Source organism: Microplitis mediator, chromosome 1 (assembly GCF_029852145.1).
Source record: "Microplitis mediator isolate UGA2020A chromosome 1, iyMicMedi2.1, whole genome shotgun sequence".
Lineage (NCBI taxonomy): Eukaryota > Metazoa > Arthropoda > Insecta > Hymenoptera > Braconidae > Microplitis > Microplitis mediator.
In genome coordinates, this window is record NC_079969.1 from 28,955,850 (window position 1) to 28,975,080 (window position 19,231).

At 28.2% G+C, this 19,231-nt stretch overlaps 6 protein-coding genes across 7 annotated transcripts; 2 read left to right on the top strand and 4 right to left on the bottom strand.

Moving 5' to 3' along the window:
- The first annotated feature begins 5 nt into the window (after window positions 1-5).
- Window positions 6-2,522, top strand: LOC130671385 (vacuolar protein-sorting-associated protein 25). Its single transcript, XM_057475251.1, has 4 exons — window positions 6-198; window positions 273-418; window positions 954-1,172; window positions 1,261-2,522. The coding sequence occupies exons 1-4, from the start codon at window positions 149-151 to the stop codon at window positions 1,371-1,373; spliced, it is 528 nt and encodes a 175-aa protein (XP_057331234.1). The 5' UTR covers window positions 6-148; the 3' UTR covers window positions 1,374-2,522.
- Window positions 2,178-6,605, bottom strand: LOC130671362 (excitatory amino acid transporter 3). Of its 2 annotated transcripts, XM_057475219.1 has the most exons (11): window positions 6,404-6,605; window positions 6,202-6,322; window positions 4,854-5,125; window positions 4,391-4,583; window positions 4,271-4,313; window positions 4,031-4,070; window positions 3,644-3,830; window positions 3,315-3,548; window positions 2,992-3,183; window positions 2,775-2,909; window positions 2,178-2,522 (listed from the first exon to the last, which is right to left on the bottom strand). In XM_057475219.1, the coding sequence occupies exons 3-11, from the start codon at window positions 5,107-5,109 to the stop codon at window positions 2,372-2,374; spliced, it is 1,431 nt and encodes a 476-aa protein (XP_057331202.1). In that variant the 5' UTR covers window positions 5,110-5,125; window positions 6,202-6,322; window positions 6,404-6,605; the 3' UTR covers window positions 2,178-2,371. The 2 variants fall into 2 exon arrangements, with proteins under 2 accessions (XP_057331202.1, XP_057331193.1); XM_057475210.1 differs by lacking the exon at window positions 6,202-6,322 and having other exon boundaries at window positions 6,404-6,604.
- A 3,929-nt stretch (window positions 6,606-10,534) lies between these two features.
- Window positions 10,535-11,500, bottom strand: LOC130678266 (cyclin-dependent kinases regulatory subunit-like). The gene is made up of 3 exons (XM_057485388.1): window positions 11,290-11,500; window positions 10,739-10,866; window positions 10,535-10,657 (listed from the first exon to the last, which is right to left on the bottom strand). Exons 1-3 carry the CDS (start codon window positions 11,343-11,345, stop codon window positions 10,602-10,604), a joined length of 240 nt encoding a protein of 79 aa, XP_057341371.1. The 5' UTR covers window positions 11,346-11,500; the 3' UTR covers window positions 10,535-10,601.
- Window positions 11,501-11,672: 172 nt separating this feature from the next.
- On the top strand, window positions 11,673-16,364 carry LOC130678262 (UDP-N-acetylglucosamine--dolichyl-phosphate N-acetylglucosaminephosphotransferase). Its single transcript, XM_057485383.1, has 7 exons — window positions 11,673-11,946; window positions 12,010-12,124; window positions 12,210-12,655; window positions 15,599-15,787; window positions 15,865-15,935; window positions 15,997-16,160; window positions 16,229-16,364. Exons 1-7 carry the CDS (start codon window positions 11,777-11,779, stop codon window positions 16,292-16,294), a joined length of 1,221 nt encoding a protein of 406 aa, XP_057341366.1. The 5' UTR covers window positions 11,673-11,776; the 3' UTR covers window positions 16,295-16,364.
- Window positions 12,351-14,968, bottom strand: LOC130678261 (beta-1,4-mannosyl-glycoprotein 4-beta-N-acetylglucosaminyltransferase). The gene is made up of 3 exons (XM_057485382.1): window positions 14,689-14,968; window positions 14,093-14,349; window positions 12,351-14,027 (listed from the first exon to the last, which is right to left on the bottom strand). The coding sequence occupies exons 2-3, from the start codon at window positions 14,249-14,251 to the stop codon at window positions 12,897-12,899; spliced, it is 1,290 nt and encodes a 429-aa protein (XP_057341365.1). The 5' UTR covers window positions 14,252-14,349; window positions 14,689-14,968; the 3' UTR covers window positions 12,351-12,896.
- Window positions 16,365-16,989: 625 nt separating the features above from the next.
- On the bottom strand, window positions 16,990-19,225 carry LOC130678260 (mitochondrial import receptor subunit TOM70). Its single transcript, XM_057485380.1, has 7 exons — window positions 19,004-19,225; window positions 18,686-18,859; window positions 18,401-18,608; window positions 18,202-18,334; window positions 17,556-18,132; window positions 17,256-17,476; window positions 16,990-17,190 (listed from the first exon to the last, which is right to left on the bottom strand). Exons 1-7 carry the CDS (start codon window positions 19,223-19,225, stop codon window positions 17,019-17,021), a joined length of 1,707 nt encoding a protein of 568 aa, XP_057341363.1. The 3' UTR covers window positions 16,990-17,018.
- Between the last annotated feature and the right edge of the window lie 6 nt (window positions 19,226-19,231).

Genomic DNA, 19,231 nt, shown 5'->3' on the forward strand with positions numbered 1-19,231 from the left:
ATAATAATCGAGACTCAAAATGGCGATTCGATTATAACCTCGAATTTTTTGTATAATCGATCTCTTTTATATCTGTTTACAAAATAAATATATAAACAAAATAATTAATCGTCATTATTATTATTTATCAATAATTAGGTAATTGATAATGAGTGAAATTGAGTGGCCTTGGCAGTATAGTTTCCCGCCATTTTTTACGTAAGTTAAATTTATTTATTTTCTTTTTCTAATTCCATAAATATTTAATAATTAATTTATTTGTTTGTTTATAGATTACAGCCTCATGCTGAAACAAAAGAAAAACAATTGTCAGCATGGACAAGTTTAGTTTTAAATTATTACCAGACAACGAAACAATCAACTTTAGATACAAGAGAAATTCATTCTAGTCCATTATTTAATAATACAGCAATTAAAAGTATTTATTTTTAATTACTATCAATCTAAGTAATTTTAGCTGTCAGATGACATTCCCCCCCCCCAAAAAAAAACATTTGATATAAAATACCTAGTCTCTGAAATCTAAAAGCGACAGAAGATTGAATTTGACGTTGATAAACTGGATCCATAAAAAACTCTTAAAAATAAAATTAAAATTTTATATTTATTTTTGATGATGATAAAATTTATCAAAAATTGATATATAATATATGTCATCATAATACGTCATCTACAATCTTTAAAAGGTCAGAAACTGGGCCACCTACTTACACATGACGAATTATTTTTTTCCCATACTTCTAATCAACAAACACCCAAATTGATAATAAAAATACTTTTACAAAGGGGTCTAAATTACCCTGACTGCTCTAAAGTTTATCAAGTTGTCCTACTAAATCATGACAAGGCCATGGCCTATTAAAAAAAATTTTTTTTTTTATTAAACCTAGACGCTTTAATTTAATCCAGCGTTTTTGTGCAGCATCGCAGTAATGATTTATTTTATTTACCAGGAAAATTATCACCAGAAGTGGTACAACTGATACTAGATAATTTACAAAAATCAGGCAACGCAACGGCTCTAGACAAATCAAAACAAAGATGGTTGATTCACTGGCATACTCTAGAAGAATGGGGTAATATTGTCTATACCTGGGCACAAGACAATGGATTCATCAACAGCGTTTGCACACTATTTGAATTAACTCAAGGAGAAAATACTGTCGATCAAGGTCAGAAATAAATTAATATAACTTGTTGTCGGTATTTAAATAATTTATTCATAATAAATATTAATTGTTTATTTTAAATAAATTACAGAATTTTATGGACTTGACACCGAAGTTATTTTGAGATCACTTAGAACATTAGAACCACAAGGTAAAGCTGAATTAATTATTTTTGATGATAATCAGGGCGTTAAATTTTTCTAATTATTATAATTAATTAATTTTAATAAACAACAATTTATTTTATCGATAAAATGTCTTTATTCTTTTACAATTTTCGTACACATTAATTATTAATACATTAAAAAAAAAAAAAAGAAAATATAATTAATATTTATTACAGTTCATAAAATTAAAAATATTAGCACCATTAATCAGCATTTTAATTAATATATTAATTATAAAATAAATCGAACATTTAGACGATAAAGAAAAAAATTAAGCATCGATATATTTTAAGTAATTAATTACAGTATATATTTATTTAAATAAAAAATCAAAAATCGCCATTGGAATATTTTTATCGGCTTAATTAAATATTAATTAAGTTTTTAATAAACTGAACACATCTATCTAATTAATAGGTATCGAAAATATTTAAATGTCTACTTTATATATTTTTATTGTATGTACATAGTATAAATTTTTTTAAAAATTATTTTGTTCCCATGACGTTCTTTGGCGGTTATTTAGTTTATTATTTTAACAGACTGGGGGCTTTGATATTTTTTTTTATTAATTATTAATTTAAATAAAAGCCCGTAATTTTTTTTTAAATTTGATTATTTATGACTCAATTATATTTTTAAAATATTTAACACGAGTTTTGATTTATGAATACAATGGCAGTTGAAGAATTTATTTAATATATGAATATATATAAATTTTAAGTACCGTTAGTACTCATATTGTGTATAATTAATTGAGTGAATAAACTTTTAATTAACAGATAATTACAATAAGACATCAGTAAACTCGTGGATAATTCTTGTTGCGTATTAAAAAATATGGCAAGATAAATGAGTATTTAAATATTTATATTTCTTATTATTTTAAAGAAATAGTAACTGGTAAATTAGCACCGGAACGATGCTTACGATGTAAGTATCTTGCAGGACTCAATAAATATCCGTATGGATAATCAAAATTTTAAACATTATAATGTATAATATTTAAAAATAATATTATCTATATTTATTTATTTATACTTCGGTTTTACTCAAGTGCGTAAGTTCAACAGCTTCCTCTTGCTGTTTTGCTGTGGCTGCATCGAGCTCACCTCTGCTCATTTTTTCAATAATACAAGCCCCAAGTGCGTCACAAACTACGTTTATTGTCGTTCTGAATCGGTCTCTGCAATTCAATAAACAATTAAACAAAATCATAATTACTGGCTATCAGTAAGTAATATTATCAATTAAAATATTTATCAGGAAAGTTTTATGTAGAGTACTCAAGTGGAAAATTAAATAAAGTCGATCGAAATTTGTTTTTACAAACATTACCGACAATTCAATTACTAACACAATCATCAGGCTAAATATTTTATTCAACCCAAGACTTTGATTAATTTTAAATTCAAATAAAATATAATAATTAACTTACAAAAGCCAATCAACGGCAATAATTATTGATACATCTTCAGCTGGTAAACCAACGGTATCAAGTACCATGACCATTGTCACTAAACCAGCTTGAGGAATACCTGCAGCTCCTATACTGGCAGCAGTTGCTGTAACACTTTATTTACAAATTGATTAATTAATTAATTAATTAAATGACTATAATATAATTAATTAATTAATTATTCATTGTAATTTACCTTACACCTATAACTTTACTTAATGACATTTCAATTCCTCTGACTTGTGAAATAAAAATAGCTGCGACAGCTTCATACAATGCAGTACCATCCATATTAATTGTCGCACCAATTGGTACAACAAATCTTGTGATTCTTGGATCCAGGCCCATATCATCGAGACACTGGAGCGTGATTGGAAGAGTCGCGGAACTGATAAAAATTCGAAAGGAAAAAAAAAATAAATGAAAGGAAAAAAATTAATTGGGATTATTTAAAGTGAAAGTTAATCGACGGATATAAATAAATATATATATATATTATGTGTGAAAAGGTCATTGTACCTCGAAGCTGTCCCGAAAGCCGTAACAGCTACTTGACCCATTTGACTTATGGCTTTGAATGGAAGTTCTCGTGTGCATACGAAGTAGATCACTGATAATGTCCCGAACCCGTGGATGAATAACCCTAGCAGTACTGTCATAAAGTACCACCCCAGTGTTCCCACCACTGCTCCGAAGTCGTTAATCTCCAAGAGCTTCGAGGCTACCAAGAACATAACACCGAGCGGCGAAATCCTTTGGAATAAAATTTGTTTTTATTCAAGGATTCTGGATTTCTATTTAAATGCAGAGTTAAGTTTTAAGTTTAAACTTAAAATTTTATTACTTACCATATTACCCAATTGGTAATTATCATCATTGCGTCAGCGAGCGAAGTAAAAAAATCCAAAAGTGGCTTTCCCTGTTCTCCCATCTTGCCGATCGTTATGCCCATAATAATTCCGAATATTACCAGACCCAGTGTGTTGGTACCGTCACCATAAGAATGACTAATTTTCCAGTCGTACATACTCTCCACTAAAATAATCAATTTATTTATTTATTTATTAAAAATTAAATATTTTATTGCAGTTAAATTATCAATACCCCCCTTATGTATTTATTTATATCTTGTTATGATCATGACTATTTATACAATGACCTTGATTAATATATATAAAGATGCTATACTATATTAATTGTAAAAATATATATATGTATAATTTTAATTAAATTACCTCCAGTCATATTTTTTGGATAAATCAAGTCCGTTTGATACTGTAACAGTAAATATTTATTTTAATTATTATTTATATACAATAGTACAAATTTCGTCTTATAAACACGTGCGATAAGCACATGTCAAGAAAAAAAATATATATCCTTATAACTATTTATAAAAATACAAAGTAATCAATTAACTTAATTCAAGTGGTTTGTAATCATTTTTATTAATTTATGTATAAATATTTACTCACGTATTTTGTACATGCTTGAACTAAATTCGATGGGAAAATGTTTCTGAAAAACAATTTAAAAATATAATAAAAAATATTTAAAAAATAATAGAGGATTAGAAATATTGATGATAAATTTACCTGACTAAATCTAGAAGGGTATCGGTGGTTGTGATATTTCTCGGTGGCTTGTAATCGCCGGGCTCTGTTATGAAAACACCATTTGGGTCACTTATAACACCAGGCCGAATTAATAGTACGAGAATAATTCCTAGGGTTACTGCTGTTATTGTTGTCGTGCCGTAGTAATACACCGATCGCATACCAATTTTTCCTGTAATTCATATATTTTTTTGTTATTAAACTATCGGTATATAAATATATATATGTTTACTTGTATAATAATTTTGAAGAAGCTTTATCAGAGTGGAGTACGATAAGATTTCCGTATAAAAAATATCAACTATCAGTTATCTATTGAAAAATACGTTACATAATTATCTCGAGTTCTCGAGGCTATGAGAACTGATAACTGATTTATGATTCATTATTAGTAATTCGATTGGTCGGGTTATTTTTATTGTTTAATTTTCTAAGGACGTACCAGATAAACTGAGATCCAGACTTCCGATGGCGGCGACGATACTCCCGACGATCAGAGGAAGTATAAGAGCTTTTAGCATCCGAAGAAAGAGATCTCCAGCGAAATTAACGTACATTATCTCACGTTGGGTCCATGGTGTTGTTTTTGATGCTCGTAATATAAATCCGAGCGCAACACCAGCCAATACACCCGCGACTGTCAGCAAAGTCAATAAATTTTCAGACATGCAACTCTTCCATCTCTTTGGTCGGGCCATTTTTATTTTTATTTATCTGAAATAATTTACGTACAATTATTAGTTATAAAAATATCTACCTATTAAATATCACATGTATGATTGTATATATATATGATCGAAAAATTGTTTGGTGCAATCTAATATTTGAATTGTTTGCCAAATATTTTATTTCATAATTTATCTGCACTATTATTTTTATTTATAATATATATGACTGTAATTCCGCAATAATAAGTTTTTTAATTGCATATTAGTAAAAATATAAATTATAAATCTATTTATTGTTATTTTTATTATTTATTTAATAAACCGCCTAAAACCTTTTAAATTTTAAGTTATAATAATAATATAGACATATATTTTTGTAATATATATTAATAATGTTACGAAATCCCGAGCGATTTTTTAAATTTAAATTAAAAGGTTGAGAAAATTTTTTTTTCATAATTCGTCCTAAAATATTCTGGATAATGAACATACGAAAATTTTGCAAGATAACGGAGTATAATATATGTATATTTATATAAATTTTTGATTAAACCACTATAAAAAAAAATAGGTCAATGATTTCGATAATTTTTTGCTTCGATAAATGAAAATAAGTATATCTTAATTACATATAAATTAAACATTTTCAATAATTATTTTTATGACTCTATTGATTATTTAATAATATATGCATATTTTGTTGGCTCGTACGATCAAAGGTTAACAGAAAGTCATTAAAAAAAAAAGTATCGAATAAAATCCTTTTAAGATTAATTACTGCTGACATAAAATAGTTTTTTTTGTTTTAGATAATATTCAAACTTTATCTCCATTCGCAGTACGCATATGATTAAAAATAACATCAACATAATTATTTTACATTTCATCCAATTTAATGTTAAAAAATATATAAATATATATATGTTGCTTTATTATTAAAGATGCTCAGCGTTAACGGATTTTAAATAAATTCCTAACGGTACTCGTGCAAATATATTCGCAGAAACAACTCGTACTATCTTTTATTATTATTATTATTATTATTATTATTATAAATAGGATATTGTTTAAATAGTTTACAAAATGAACTTGCGGCATTGTGCGAAATAAACATAAATATACCTTGAGTAAAAATATATATATAGAGTTTAAATTGAGTAGATCGAGAATCTCGAGACAATAATATATCACACAGATCCAGTAGTTACGGCTGTCTTATTGCGAAATTATAAATTTATAACATCTTTACATTAACACACAAAACATAAATCGTTATTAAACAATTAAATATTAACACAACACCAAATTATTTTTTTTCACTTACCAGTTACCAGTTAAAAATGTATTTGAAATATTTTAAAAAATCACTTGCGCAATAGAATGCGCAGAGCAATTTTTTAATTTAAAAATTTTTTTGTCTACCGAAAATTATAAAAAAAACAAAAAGAAATTAAATTACAAATTTAAAAGAAATAAAAAGTTTAAGTGTTAAGTGAATGTGTACACGCGATCGCGGTTACTCGTCGACTGGTTGAGAGTCAGCGCGAGTTGACTCGCGGAATTCTTGATCCGTGGTCGCGTGGAAGCAACATGTGTGTGTTTGAATCGACGGGTAAACTGGCACGTTAAAGAACTAACGAAGAAGGGAGTATGTATACAAACACATTAAATATATATATATTGTTTTAATGTATGACTTGTTTTTAAGTGTTAAATATCTTTGAAAGTGATAGTAAACATAACTTACACTATTTCATAAAAAGATATACACGAATATGTTAATTATCTATAGGTATTTTTGTATATACTTAAGAATTAATCAGTACAGGATAATTTTTTTAAAAATTTATAATCTAATTTTAAAAATTCAAATCTTGGTTATTTAATTAATTTGTTTTTAAATTCAAATCGGAGCTAAAATTTATTGACAATTATTTTTTTACGTGAGACCAATAATGATTATGGATTTATTTATCTATTTATCTAGGCATTAACATAATTATATGTATAGTAATAATAATAATATTAAAATTTTCGACACTCTTACGCAATGAAAAAATAATTCCAGATGAAAAAAACTCCAAAAAAATTACACCGAGGTCACGAATAGTTTTTTTATCGGGTTTTTTGTCTGTATTTCCTGTTCTTCTTATTTCTTCTCATAATCTAATAAAAAAATATAAACACACAAACGTCGTGGGACGCGCAGACTTAATGGGCGTTTTAAATTTTGTCCTCGACAATGGAAACTAAATATTATAATAATAATTATTATAATTAATGTTTGTAATTATTATTTAAAGCGTGGTGTTGGAATATAAAAAAGTGTTATCTGGTTACGCAATCAATTGTAACTTGCAGAAATATTCCGCACTCGTGTATGTTAATATTTCCTCAATGAATATTTTAATAATCAAGTTATTGTAAAAAAAATTTAGTTTGCTTTATTGCTGTACCTATTATTGCACTCGGTTTATGTTTACCAATTCGCAACACGTGTTTTATTACCACTGGGTACTGGATGCTGGACATCGAGTACTCGTGTGTTTAAATTACGAAATTATTATTTTTAAATAAATAAATATGGATGGTTAGTTTATATATTTACATTTCAGATGAACATGAATAAGTTTATTGGGAAGTCAAGTTCTCGTCCTTGATAAAAAGAGATTTGAATTCATAACATCGTATCTATATATCTCTAATAATATTTCTTTATGAATATATTTTGTGTCGGAAACCCTAGAGCGGATAGACGGTAAAAAAAAAATTTTTTTTCTCTCTTTTTTATGACTGCATGTCAGAGATGATTAATAAAATGAAACTTAAAGTCTGTTTGGTACAGAGTCGTTAATAGTGAATAGAATGCTGGATAAAATTTAAAAATTGTGTATTGTATTACGACCTTCTAATTTATTTATTCATCATTCGAGGAAATTGATGTGGGAATTGTCTATCAGCTTAAATATAATAATAAATTTAACGTGTTGCTTTTTTATTTGTTGTTATTATTGTTATTAGACGGCGGGAATTGTTGAACTAATTAGATTGAGGTCAACATAACTGATGTAATTGGATCGGGTTTACTATTATGTCGCATTATACTTTTCACAGCACTTTTGTCATCGTAAATATTAATTTTAATTTATATTCATTAATATTATTATTTGTTTTTATCTATATCACTATTACTAGTTCGTAATAATTTTATTACTAATATTTCCAACAATTGTTTTATTATAAATACTGTATACATTCTGTAATTGTATGTACTTTATTATTTATCATTTGACCGTGAACTATTGCTATAAATAATTACTTTGATAACTCGGAGATTATTTTGTTGTAAAATGTTTTTTTTTGCATTCCCATCATGGCTATTAATTTTTTTTTTTGACTTCTCGAGTGAGTTTTAAAATTTAAAAGTACCCGCGCTCTTGACAGTGATATTATATTTTTTTAAGTGTCTAATTATTAAATATTATCGGTATTTAGTATTTGGAAACAGTTGAATGAAGACGTCATTCAAAAATAAGCTTCGATACTGTAAATGTTTTTTTTTTTTTTTTAATTATACTTTTATTGATAACAGAGTAAGACGTCAGTTGATTTGTTTTTTAATTAAATTAAATAAAGTACTACGTCACTGTTAATGAAAATTTTTAAATCATATCTTTATAATTTAATTTTTGTAGACGTATAAGGGGAGTGGGGCAAAATGGGCCCCTGGGGGTAAAATCAGATGACATTTATATTATTACATATAAGCCCTCATTTCTTAAGGGGCCCATTTTGCCCCACTCTTCCCTATATATAAATATCAATATGGGTCATTATTGGTACTGGATCTTATATTTATATAGAACAAGTAGAACAAAAAAAAATGTAGACATTTAATTTTTAAGAGTAAAAAAAAAAATTATTTTATAATTGTTATCTTTAAAAGTCACTTCCCGAAGTTTTATTTTTAAATCTACGTCATTTTTCTCGAAATTAAAATTGATGTATTTTTTAAAATTAAATTTCGAGGTCCGTAAAAATAATTAAAATTACATTATCAGTATAATTAGATCTGCAATGTCATCTACGAATTATTTAATATTAAACTGTTGTGTAAAATATACTAGTTGTTATTTCAATGTCTTTGAATTTAAAATAATTGAATAATTATGAAAAAAAATTATTTGCTCAGTAAATTTGTACGAAATTGTGATAAGATTTCCTTGATTTCTTGGAAAAAAAAAAAAAAAATGATTGAAATTAAATAACAATTTTTATGAAATCTGCCAAGTAATTTTTTTTTTATCATTTGAGAATTCAATTAATAAGTTATTAACTGCCAACCAATGGTTTATAAGGCTGGTTAAGTAGTGTGTCTCTATACAAATACATATGTATATATTCCTCGCTGTAAATATAGAGGAATGATTAATGAGTTTGTCTAAATGAAAGAAGTGAATTAAATGAATAAATTAAATAACACCATCAGTGACCTTGAATATAAATTTATCAGGAAGCGATACGTAGTAAAGAGTATTATGTATTGAAAAATCATATTTTATTGTAAAATGGCAACTTAATTATACATTTTATAATGGGCAATGTTTAACAAAATTTAAAAATACAAATTTATTATTATAATTTAAAGTTAATAATCGAATATTTCGAATACTCGACGCAATTACTAATAATATTAATATAAAAATACAATATGTTTGCGCTCAAGTAAATATTAACTATATGATCTAAGGCACACTGGATATTTTATTTAAAATTAATAATTTATTAATATAAAAAATTTATTAAATATTTAAATCAATAACCGAGTGATTTAATTAACTATCCAATAATAATTTTTAAAAAACTTTGTTAATTAAAAATACAATGTGTGCCAATGTTTGTAATTATTTTGATAGGTTGATTATAAAAAAAATTTATAAAAGTTACCTAAAGTGAATAAAAAAAAAAAAAAAAAAAGAAAAAAAAATTTTTTAGAGAGCATTTTTTAGTATTTTAAATAGTTAACTCATTAGGCTTCGCGTGATATTAATTACAAATCCAATATTAGTTATTAACAGAATTATTGTCTTACAATTAAATTTAAATTACTTTTAAATCCTCATTCCACATACTCAGCTAGAATAATATAAGCTACGAAAAAGTTAAAAATACTTAATAAATATATACAGAATACTTCATTGACATTTTTGTTAACGACAGATCGTTTAAAAATAAGAAGAGTCCACGATTGTCTTACATCAATATAGTAGTATAATAATTTATCTGAATTTTGTAGAGTAGTAATCTATCGGTTTAATTGATTGAAATCGCGCGTTGGAAAAATAAATTATCAAGATGATTAATAGTATGCAGTAATTAATTTTTCAAGTGTAAATAATATGAAAAGAACTCTTCGTGATTGATGTCGACAATGATCATTGAGCTGGTAGTTGATAATAATCAAATAAATGTTTGAAGTTTTTTTTTTTTTTACTTTTTTATGAACTTAAAAAAAACGGCTATTATTTTTCTGGTGGTGGCGATGTTATTTTCCTTTTGAATAATAAGATATGAGGCTCTGTAATTAATAAAAATGAATTTATATGACATGTGTTATGACAATTAATTAATAATCGTTATATAATAAAAAAATAATTACCAGGATCATGTGTCATATAATGCACCCATCCTTTACTTTGTTGGACTCCTAGTTCTCTCCATTCAGTTTCAGACATTAAATGAGTTTTCGGTACTTTTTTTTCTAGCTCTTTAGGTAACACGACATGTCTGTAAATTATAAATTTATAATTAATACAGATAAGTAAAGAAAAAATTTTTAAACTACGATAGGTTTAAAAATAAAATTATGAATCATAATAAACCGGTTTTGACATCAAAGTGATAGTTATTATTATTGTTACTGATATTTAAAATTTGGCACAAAGGTTTAAAAAATTAAATATATAATTATTCTATTAAAATTTAACCGCCGAGACAAAGGATAATAACAACAAAGCAATTTTATCGTTAGATTGCATTTTAAACTCATGGATATCAGCAGCAAAAACAAAAAAAAATAAAATTGTGACATTAAACGGAGTAAAATTATATATTTATTATTCATTGTACTAGAACTAGTAATGAGTAAAATAAAATAAGGTAAAAAAAATTTTTGCGCAATTATCAAGGAAATAAATGAAATAAACGCACCTGTACTCGTACTCGTCGTCATAATATTTATCCGAGTAATAAATTTGAGATGACATTTTTATTAGTATCGGTGTTAATTAGCACTCGATGTGAAAAAAAAATAATAATAAATAATTATAAGTAAAAAAATAGGCAATGAGTTTTTTAGTTGAAGCGCACGTAAAAAAAAGTTTGGTTAAACACACTTTTATTTCAAAAGCATTCAAAAGTTAACGGATGCGGCTATTTTTCAACAGTGGGAATGGCGAAAATGAGCGCCCTCTAGTCTGCGGGTTCGTTCGTTTTCTTAAAAAAAATAAAAATTCGATTAATTGAATCGTTCGAGTATAAAGAGTCGGTCGATTCCAGTGACAATCGATGTCGAGTTGAACGATTCCCTAGATATATAGTATATGTTTATTGTGATGTAAGCAGCTGGCAGCTGTTAACAGCCGGTGAAAATTTTTATAAATATTTTTTTATTAGAAAACAAATAAAAACGTTGAATATGGAAGAGACAGAGAAAATGTGGACAATGAATTTTCCACTTTATGTAAATATATTAATGTCAATAATGGCATCTATTGTTGCAATTATATTGATACCCAGTTTTAAAGACAAATTTATCAGAGCTAACCTATTTGGTGTTGATATGAATAAAAGGAATGGCGGTAAAGTGTAAGTATTTGTAAATAAATATCAAAATAATGAAATTGTCGATTAAAATAATATTAATTTCAGACCAGAAGCTTTAGGAGTAGTAAGTGGATGTATATTTCTTATAACTCTTTTTCTTTTTATTCCAATCCCGTTTACTGATAATATCTTCGACAATTCGACTTTTCCCCACCATGAGGTAATATACAGTAACAAAAAATATCAGACTAATTAATAAATATGGTATTTATATAAATAAAAGTTTTTTTCTGTAAAAAAAACAGTTCGTTGAGCTGCTGGCTGCCTTGCTGTCAATTTGCTGCATGCTCCTCCTGGGATTTGTTGACGATGTAATAGATCTTCAGTGGAGATACAAACTTCTTTTACCTACAATAGCATCGCTTCCATTGCTGATGATCTACTACGTAAACTATAACGGCACTTTTGTGATAGTACCAAAACCCTTGAGAGCTTGGTTTGGATTGTCTGTAAACTTGGGTCTCCTCTATTACGTTTACATGGGAATGCTGGCAGTCTTTTGTACAAATGCTATAAATATATTGGCTGGTATTAATGGCCTTGAAGTAGGACAGAGTCTTGTAATAGCCTCGAGTATTATTGTTTTTAATATAATTGAATTGTCTGGTGCATTATGGAAAGCCCATCAATTTTCACTCTACTTGATGTTACCGTACTTGACAACTTCTCTAGCACTATTCAGATACAATTGGTAAGTTTAAATAAAAAATTTAATTTAATTAATTACTTTTTAAATTATTTCAAATTATTTATCTATTTTATAATCTTCTAAATATATATATAAATTTAACATTTACTTTAATAAAAACATATTTTATAAATTCGTTAGTAATTAATATATATAATATAATAATAATTGTAATAAAATTGAGTTATATGGAAAATCCAGAGTATGAAGATAAATATCACAGATCTTTAGTATTGCAAATGCATTAATAGTAGTCGAGTTTAGCATAAAAATTATCAACTAACCAGTCGTACTTGAATGCATTGGCAATAACTGTTTCGGGTGCAAAGTATGATTCACGTGATCTATAAGCTCTCAGTAAATTTGTTTTACCATCAATCCAAACACCGCCACCAATAAGATCTTCTATGAACACTACGTCTAAATTTTTTGTACCATCAGGTACTTTATTTTTCCCCTCGCGTTGCAGTAAGTTTACGATATTTGCAGGCGCTTGACAATAATGACAGTACCAACCACCGTAATGATTTAAGTCACCGATAACCAGCCCGAGATTGTCGCGTTCACTAGTTTCGTCGGTCAGTTGACGTAGCACTGCGGCATTCGTACGAAATGCATTGTAAATAAATCCAACGGTACATGCACCCACGGTGATTGTGGTTTTTAATGGATGTCGCCAAAAAAATCCAAACACTGACCATCGAAGACGGAAACCGATTGGCTGCGGCCAGCCGTCGTATACTTTTAGAAACATCAGTGCCCGCCAATTCAATATCTCTTCACTGTCAGTCATAACGTAGATATCGTCGTGTTTTATATTTTTCACTTGGACACTTATTTTTTCCCAAATAAATCGCGATATTACACGCATTGGTTTACGTGCTTTCCCAGCGGCATTGATATACAATATTTTATTCTGCTGAGGTTCTAGCAGACCTTTAGCTAATTTATGTTTAAAATTTTCCTCAGAATTACTAAAATCACATATAACAAATAGATCAACTACACGATCAAGTTCCTCCACAATAACTTCGGCAATTGCTGAATTAAAATCATGGACTGAAAATACATAAATCAATCTTCGTGATGTTCTGCGTCTCGTGAGTTTAATATTCTGTTTGCTGGCCATTATTGCTCGCCAAACAACTTCCGGCTCACCGCAGTCAGCACCATGCCATCCCTGTTTACAAATACATCTATCTAATTCACGCCCAACAGTCTTCATTTTATCTTCATCTAATCCCTCCTTCCAACAGCCAGTCTCATTTTTAATTATAAAAAATTCCGACGTCCGCGTATCCCTTAATTTTATCTCTCCGCTAATTGTACGAGTTGTCGGTTTAGGAGTTTGTTTTATTTGATTATAAATAGGCACCTGAAGAAAAAATTTATTTTTCACTCATTATCATTTTTATTTTTTTATTTTAAATCAAAGGTTACCTGTACGGTTTCGCTTTCAATAAAACTAACAGGATTTCTCGTTGTCGATCCATCGTATTCAGATGTCGGTGTTGATATCACATATATCATCACTATGAAAACCTGCAGAACCAATAATGTATACAATAAAATAAGCTTTCCATCCAATCGGCTCTGCATGGCATCTGATTTTTCCTATTACTCCGAGTCTCTTATTTTATCATTTCATTTTTATTATTTATTTATATATTACCAGCATGTTATTCATCTTTAGTAATCTGTAAATTTAATAAATATATATTAATTCAATTAATGTTATAGATATATATATTTATATAATATATATCTATACTTCAACAGACAGTAATATCGATTATTTTGAAGTGCGAAGTTGCCATGCTCCGAAGTTGAAGTGAAAATTTTACCCAATACATATATATGTATATATAGATATATAGATATATATATGTATGATTTAAAAAATGAAATTAGCCGGTATGACAACGTCAAGAATTGTCATCATCGTTGGTAGCAACGCGGTGATGTCAATGACGTCATCGGGTCACCGTCTAAGCGAATGACCTCAATACTGTAGGATATTATTAACGCACACTCACCAGCTGAGTCTTGATCTCTCTATGTTTCTCTATGTCTGTTGGTGATAACCCTTTCCATCTCATGTTGCTCTGTTGTTGTAGGATTATTTTAAATATTTCTTCCTTGGTAACAACTTTATTACTTTTTAAATATAAAATAAATATTAAAACTCTTGATGGCTGGTGTTGCACGTCCTGATCAGTGATGACAATAAAATTAATAATAAAAAACCACACCCGGAGTACCCGCCCTATCGTCCTCAAGTTCTTCGTCACATGAGTCGCGTCGAAGCACGACCAGAATGTCTAGATATGCTGAGGCTGAGATGTAAAGAACCGACGACGACAAGCGCGTTCGCGGTGTTTCACAAGCGCATGCGTTCATTTACACGTAAAAATACTTTTATATCATTCTCTATGTACGAATCCTCCAAGTTTAAATATATATATGTCTATATGTATGATTCACTTTTATGGTAGCAACCGATGATTCAACCAGATAGAGTAGAAATGGTCATATTTTATTTTTTTAATCTTAATCCTAGAAACTTTTTTTTATTTTAAACCAAAATAGAATTGGAGTTTTTCTAAAACGTTAAAAAAAATGATTGCGACTGATTTAAGCTGTTGGGTAGATCAGAACTGAAATCTCAATAGTAACCACATCGTAAGCCGCTTCCTTCTCATCCTCTTTATGTTTTTCCTTTTCCTTTTTTTTTCTTTCTTCATACCATAGAACTTTATCCGGCTATTATACCGAGAAGTACCATCTGCTTTGCCGAGAGCTCAAAGAAAAATTTTTTTTTCAGGACAGCAGGTGTGTCAGACCGTCTTATTGATCTGACGAATCGTCATCCAATTTTTTAAAACTTTCACTTGCAAAAAAAAAATCCCTTAATAATAATATTGATAATTATTATTTTAATTACAGGTACCCGTCCCAAGTATTTGTAGGTGACACATTCTGCTATTTCTCAGGAATGACATTTGCAGTTGTCGGAATAATTGGACATTTTAGCAAAACAGTTTTACTATTTTTCATTCCACAAGTTATTAATTTTTTATACAGCGTACCTCAGCTCTTCCACTTAGTGCCATGTCCACGTCACCGCTTACCAAGGTTTATATTATTAATAATTAAAAACAATCAATATTAATCAGCAATTCTTATTGTAATAAAATTTATTTACTTTATAGATTCAACAGAGAAACTGGAAAATTAGATCCCAGTGTCACGGTATTCAAGAAATCGCAGCTAAATAAACTCGGTACCTATTTTTTAAAAATTATTAATTAAAAATGATCTAAAATACTGATTTTTATCAACAGCTAGATTAATTATGGGCTTATTCCGAGTATTCAAATTAGTTAAATGGCAAGAAGATAAAGACGGAGTTGTTACATGCAATAACTTGACGTTAATTAATTTTATTCTTATTACTTTTGGTTCAAAGAAAGAGCCAAACTTGACTATTATTTTATTAATCATTCAGGTAAATTAATTAATGAATTATAGAATTATTATCATTTTAATTTAATTAATAATTTTTTTTTTTATCAGGTGATTTGTTCGGCCATAGCGTTTTCAATAAGATATCCATTAGCGTCTTTATTCTACGACGTATGAATGATAACAATTGTTATTATCGATGTTTTAAATCCGAGGCTTTCATTCAATGACGAAATTCATTGGATCACCAAAAATAAAAACTAGTCTAATTATATAGACAATTATATACTCTAAGGGAATATATGATATTTTTGATTTATGAAGATAAAAGATTGTAATTATATTTATTTTTTATTAAGTCAGATAATTAGTTAACAATGTAATTAAAAAGAAAAAAAAAAGGAGGCAATTTGTACAGAGCGAGACTACTAAACTTTTATATAAGCGTATAATAAACACTATATAATTTTACAATTGACAATAATTATTATATTATTACTATTATTATTTTCTCACTTAAATAATGAATAATGCAACAAACGTATATATTAATTTGCAATGAAAAAATTAATAATAAAAAACAATAATATATTGATAAAATAAATTTTTTCTCAATAATTTGTAGGCACTTGTAAAAATAGCAGTCGATTCATACCTACATGAATCAATAATCTTTAATTCATGCGTGTTTTTTTTTTAATTTTACCAAAAATAATCAACAAGAAAAGAAAAAAACTATAAATTGTTACTGTTATTTTAAAATAAATGATAAATTTTAAGAAACTTTTGCCTTCGATGTGAATGTAAACTTTTAATTTTATATTCATGGGTATGAAATCCATTATAAAATGCAATCTTTACATATCTTTTATGCAATTATTTAAATTATGCTTCTACTTTATTACGACATGATACTTCCCATACCAAACAACGAATTAGCGCCTAATCTTTGACCGACTTTGAGCTGTGCTTTCGCAGCATCTTGAAGGCTGAATATGTGAGTAAGTTCCAGAGCTGTTCGGGCCAATTCTAGTGCTTTGTCAAATAATTCTATGGCTTCTTTTAGATTTCCTCTGTAATTTATTTATTTATTTAATAATTAATCATTTAAAAAATTAAATGTAAATAAAATTATTACCGTTGGACTTGAATTGTTCCCAATGTTTCGTATCCAAATTCACATTTTTGATCGAACTCAAGTGCTTTGTTGATATACTCGACAGCCTTTTCAACATTTCCAGTCCATTGTAATTGGAGTAGACCTCTATGTACACGAATAGTTGCATTTGATGGATCTTTATCAATGGCTTTAGCAAAATATTCATCAGCTTTGTCGTAAGATTGTGAATCACACAACATCTAAAATTATTTAGTCAATTATTTATACGAGTAACAATAATATTATTTATAATAAATTTAAATAAAAAATTATAATTACTTGAGCGTATAACGTATAACATTCGCAGCAGTCTGGGAATAAGTCAAATGCACGTTCAAATTCTTTGATTGCAGTATCAATCAAAGTGGGAGATCTGGTCATAGCAGCATGTCGATAATCCATGTAACATTTCTGAGCAAAGGCAATTCCTGATTTAGGATTTAATTTCAATGCTTTCTCTGAATCTTCTTTGGCTTCATCAACTTTGTCCAACAACAAATTAACTTGTCCACGGTGATGGTAGACATCTCCACACTCGGAATCAATCTCGACAGCCGTTTTAAAGTCCGCAAAACATTTGTCTGGATTTTCTAACTGCATGTTCATCGTCGCTCTTTTTATCAGCGCGTTAACTTTAACGTTCTTTGGTGACTCCTCGCTGTTGATTACCGCATTCAAGTCCTCGATCGCGTCCTCGTGTTGACCGAGTAATAAATAGAAGGTACCACGTAGAAGGTGTAATTTTAATTTAACCTGAGTGTCTTCTGGACCGGAGCTTTCTATTTTGCTTGTACATGCATCAATTATATCGTCATAATTTTCATCTTTAAACATTTGGATTACTTCTGCTAGAGCTCTGTTAAATATATTAATTAAATATTAAACATATTTTCAATTAAATTTTATTTAGCTGATTAAAACATACGTATTGTCATTGTCATCAGAGTCATCAGAAAATATTGGGTCGCTTTTAAATGAACTGAAGTACGTTTTTATAAAATGTTTACTGGGCATAACAAGTTTTCTTTTCTTCATATGTTCATGGGCATGCTGTTTACCTGAAATTTAATCTAGTTTTTTTTCACAACTCTTTAAAAATAAAAAAATTAAATTAATAGAATTACCTAATTCCTTTAAAACTCGGTCAGCCATTAAAAGTGTTGACTGGCTCATAAATCTCTCAAGAATACAAGCAGCAGTAACATCTTCCAGTGCTAATTCTAATTCGTTAGTTTTTTCCATAACACGTGCTCTTCTTAATAAGGCTTTTGTATACGTCGGATTTAGCTCCAGTGCTTTTGTACAGTCATCCTTTACCGAGCTATAGTTTTCCTGAACAATAAAAAAAAAATTTTTTAATTAATTTAATTAAATCGAAAGATTTAAAAAAAAATTGATGGATATTTTACCAGTGCATCATGAGCAGCAGCTCTGTTTTGATAATTTTTAGCCAATTCAACATTTTGATCAGCAGGACAGGTCTCGATAGCTTTATTATAAAACGAAATAGCTTCGTCATATTTTCCAGCACCAAAAGCTTGATTTCCAAGGGTCTTAAATCGCTGCGCTTTGGCAGTTGGAGTCTAAATAAATTATACATAACGTGTTAATTATATGTATTAACGATCACAGTAAATTGATGACTCATCAGTCTATCAATACTTATAGATAGACATTATTAAATTTTAATAAAAATATATTGTAATAATAAAATAAAGTAAAATAACCTCAGGCTTTTGAGTACTTTTAGTCAAAGTATCACCATCAATTGAAATTTGTTTCTCAGTCCCTACACCATTTGACTTTCCACCTTTTGATTTTTCTTGACTTGTGTTTTTGTAATAAATATATCCTAGTCCAAGTGCCACCGGTGCACCCACTGCCAAAGCAAGTTGCCATTTTGGCAGCCAACCACTTATTGAACTGGTCGCACTGCTTGCCACCGGCATCCTTTA

Coding starts and splice junctions, on each gene's coding strand:
- LOC130678262 (XM_057485383.1), top strand. CDS start 11,777: ATGGAAGAGACAGAGAAAATGTGGACAATGAATTTTCCACTTTATGTA. Junction 11,947..12,009: donor AAAAGGAATGGCGGTAAAGT/GTAAGTATTTGT, acceptor TATTAATTTCAG/ACCAGAAGCTTTAGGAGTAG. Junction 16,161..16,228: donor TTATTTTATTAATCATTCAG/GTAAATTAATTA, acceptor TTTTTTTATCAG/GTGATTTGTTCGGCCATAGC.
- LOC130671385 (XM_057475251.1), top strand. CDS start 149: ATGAGTGAAATTGAGTGGCCTTGGCAGTATAGTTTCCCGCCATTTTTT. Junction 419..953: donor TAATAATACAGCAATTAAAA/GTATTTATTTTT, acceptor TTTATTTACCAG/GAAAATTATCACCAGAAGTG. Junction 1,173..1,260: donor AGAAAATACTGTCGATCAAG/GTCAGAAATAAA, acceptor AATAAATTACAG/AATTTTATGGACTTGACACC.
- LOC130671362 (XM_057475219.1), bottom strand. CDS start 5,109: ATGGCCCGACCAAAGAGATGGAAGAGTTGCATGTCTGAAAATTTATTG. Junction 4,071..4,270: donor TTCAAGCATGTACAAAATAC/GTGAGTAAATAT, acceptor TTACTGTTACAG/TATCAAACGGACTTGATTTA. Junction 2,523..2,774: donor ATTGCCGTTGATTGGCTTTT/GTAAGTTAATTA, acceptor ATTGAATTGCAG/AGACCGATTCAGAACGACAA.
- LOC130678266 (XM_057485388.1), bottom strand. CDS start 11,345: ATGTCATCTCAAATTTATTACTCGGATAAATATTATGACGACGAGTAC. Junction 10,867..11,289: donor GACGACGAGTACGAGTACAG/GTGCGTTTATTT, acceptor TATAATTTACAG/ACATGTCGTGTTACCTAAAG. Junction 10,658..10,738: donor TTATATGACACATGATCCTG/GTAATTATTTTT, acceptor TATTAATTACAG/AGCCTCATATCTTATTATTC.
- LOC130678261 (XM_057485382.1), bottom strand. CDS start 14,251: ATGCAGAGCCGATTGGATGGAAAGCTTATTTTATTGTATACATTATTG. Junction 14,028..14,092: donor TTGAAAGCGAAACCGTACAG/GTAACCTTTGAT, acceptor TTTTTTCTTCAG/GTGCCTATTTATAATCAAAT.
- LOC130678260 (XM_057485380.1), bottom strand. CDS start 19,225: ATGCCGGTGGCAAGCAGTGCGACCAGTTCAATAAGTGGTTGGCTGCCA. Junction 18,860..19,003: donor AAAGTACTCAAAAGCCTGAG/GTTATTTTACTT, acceptor TAATTTATTTAG/ACTCCAACTGCCAAAGCGCA. Junction 17,191..17,255: donor GGAACAATTCAAGTCCAACG/GTAATAATTTTA, acceptor AATAAATTACAG/AGGAAATCTAAAAGAAGCCA.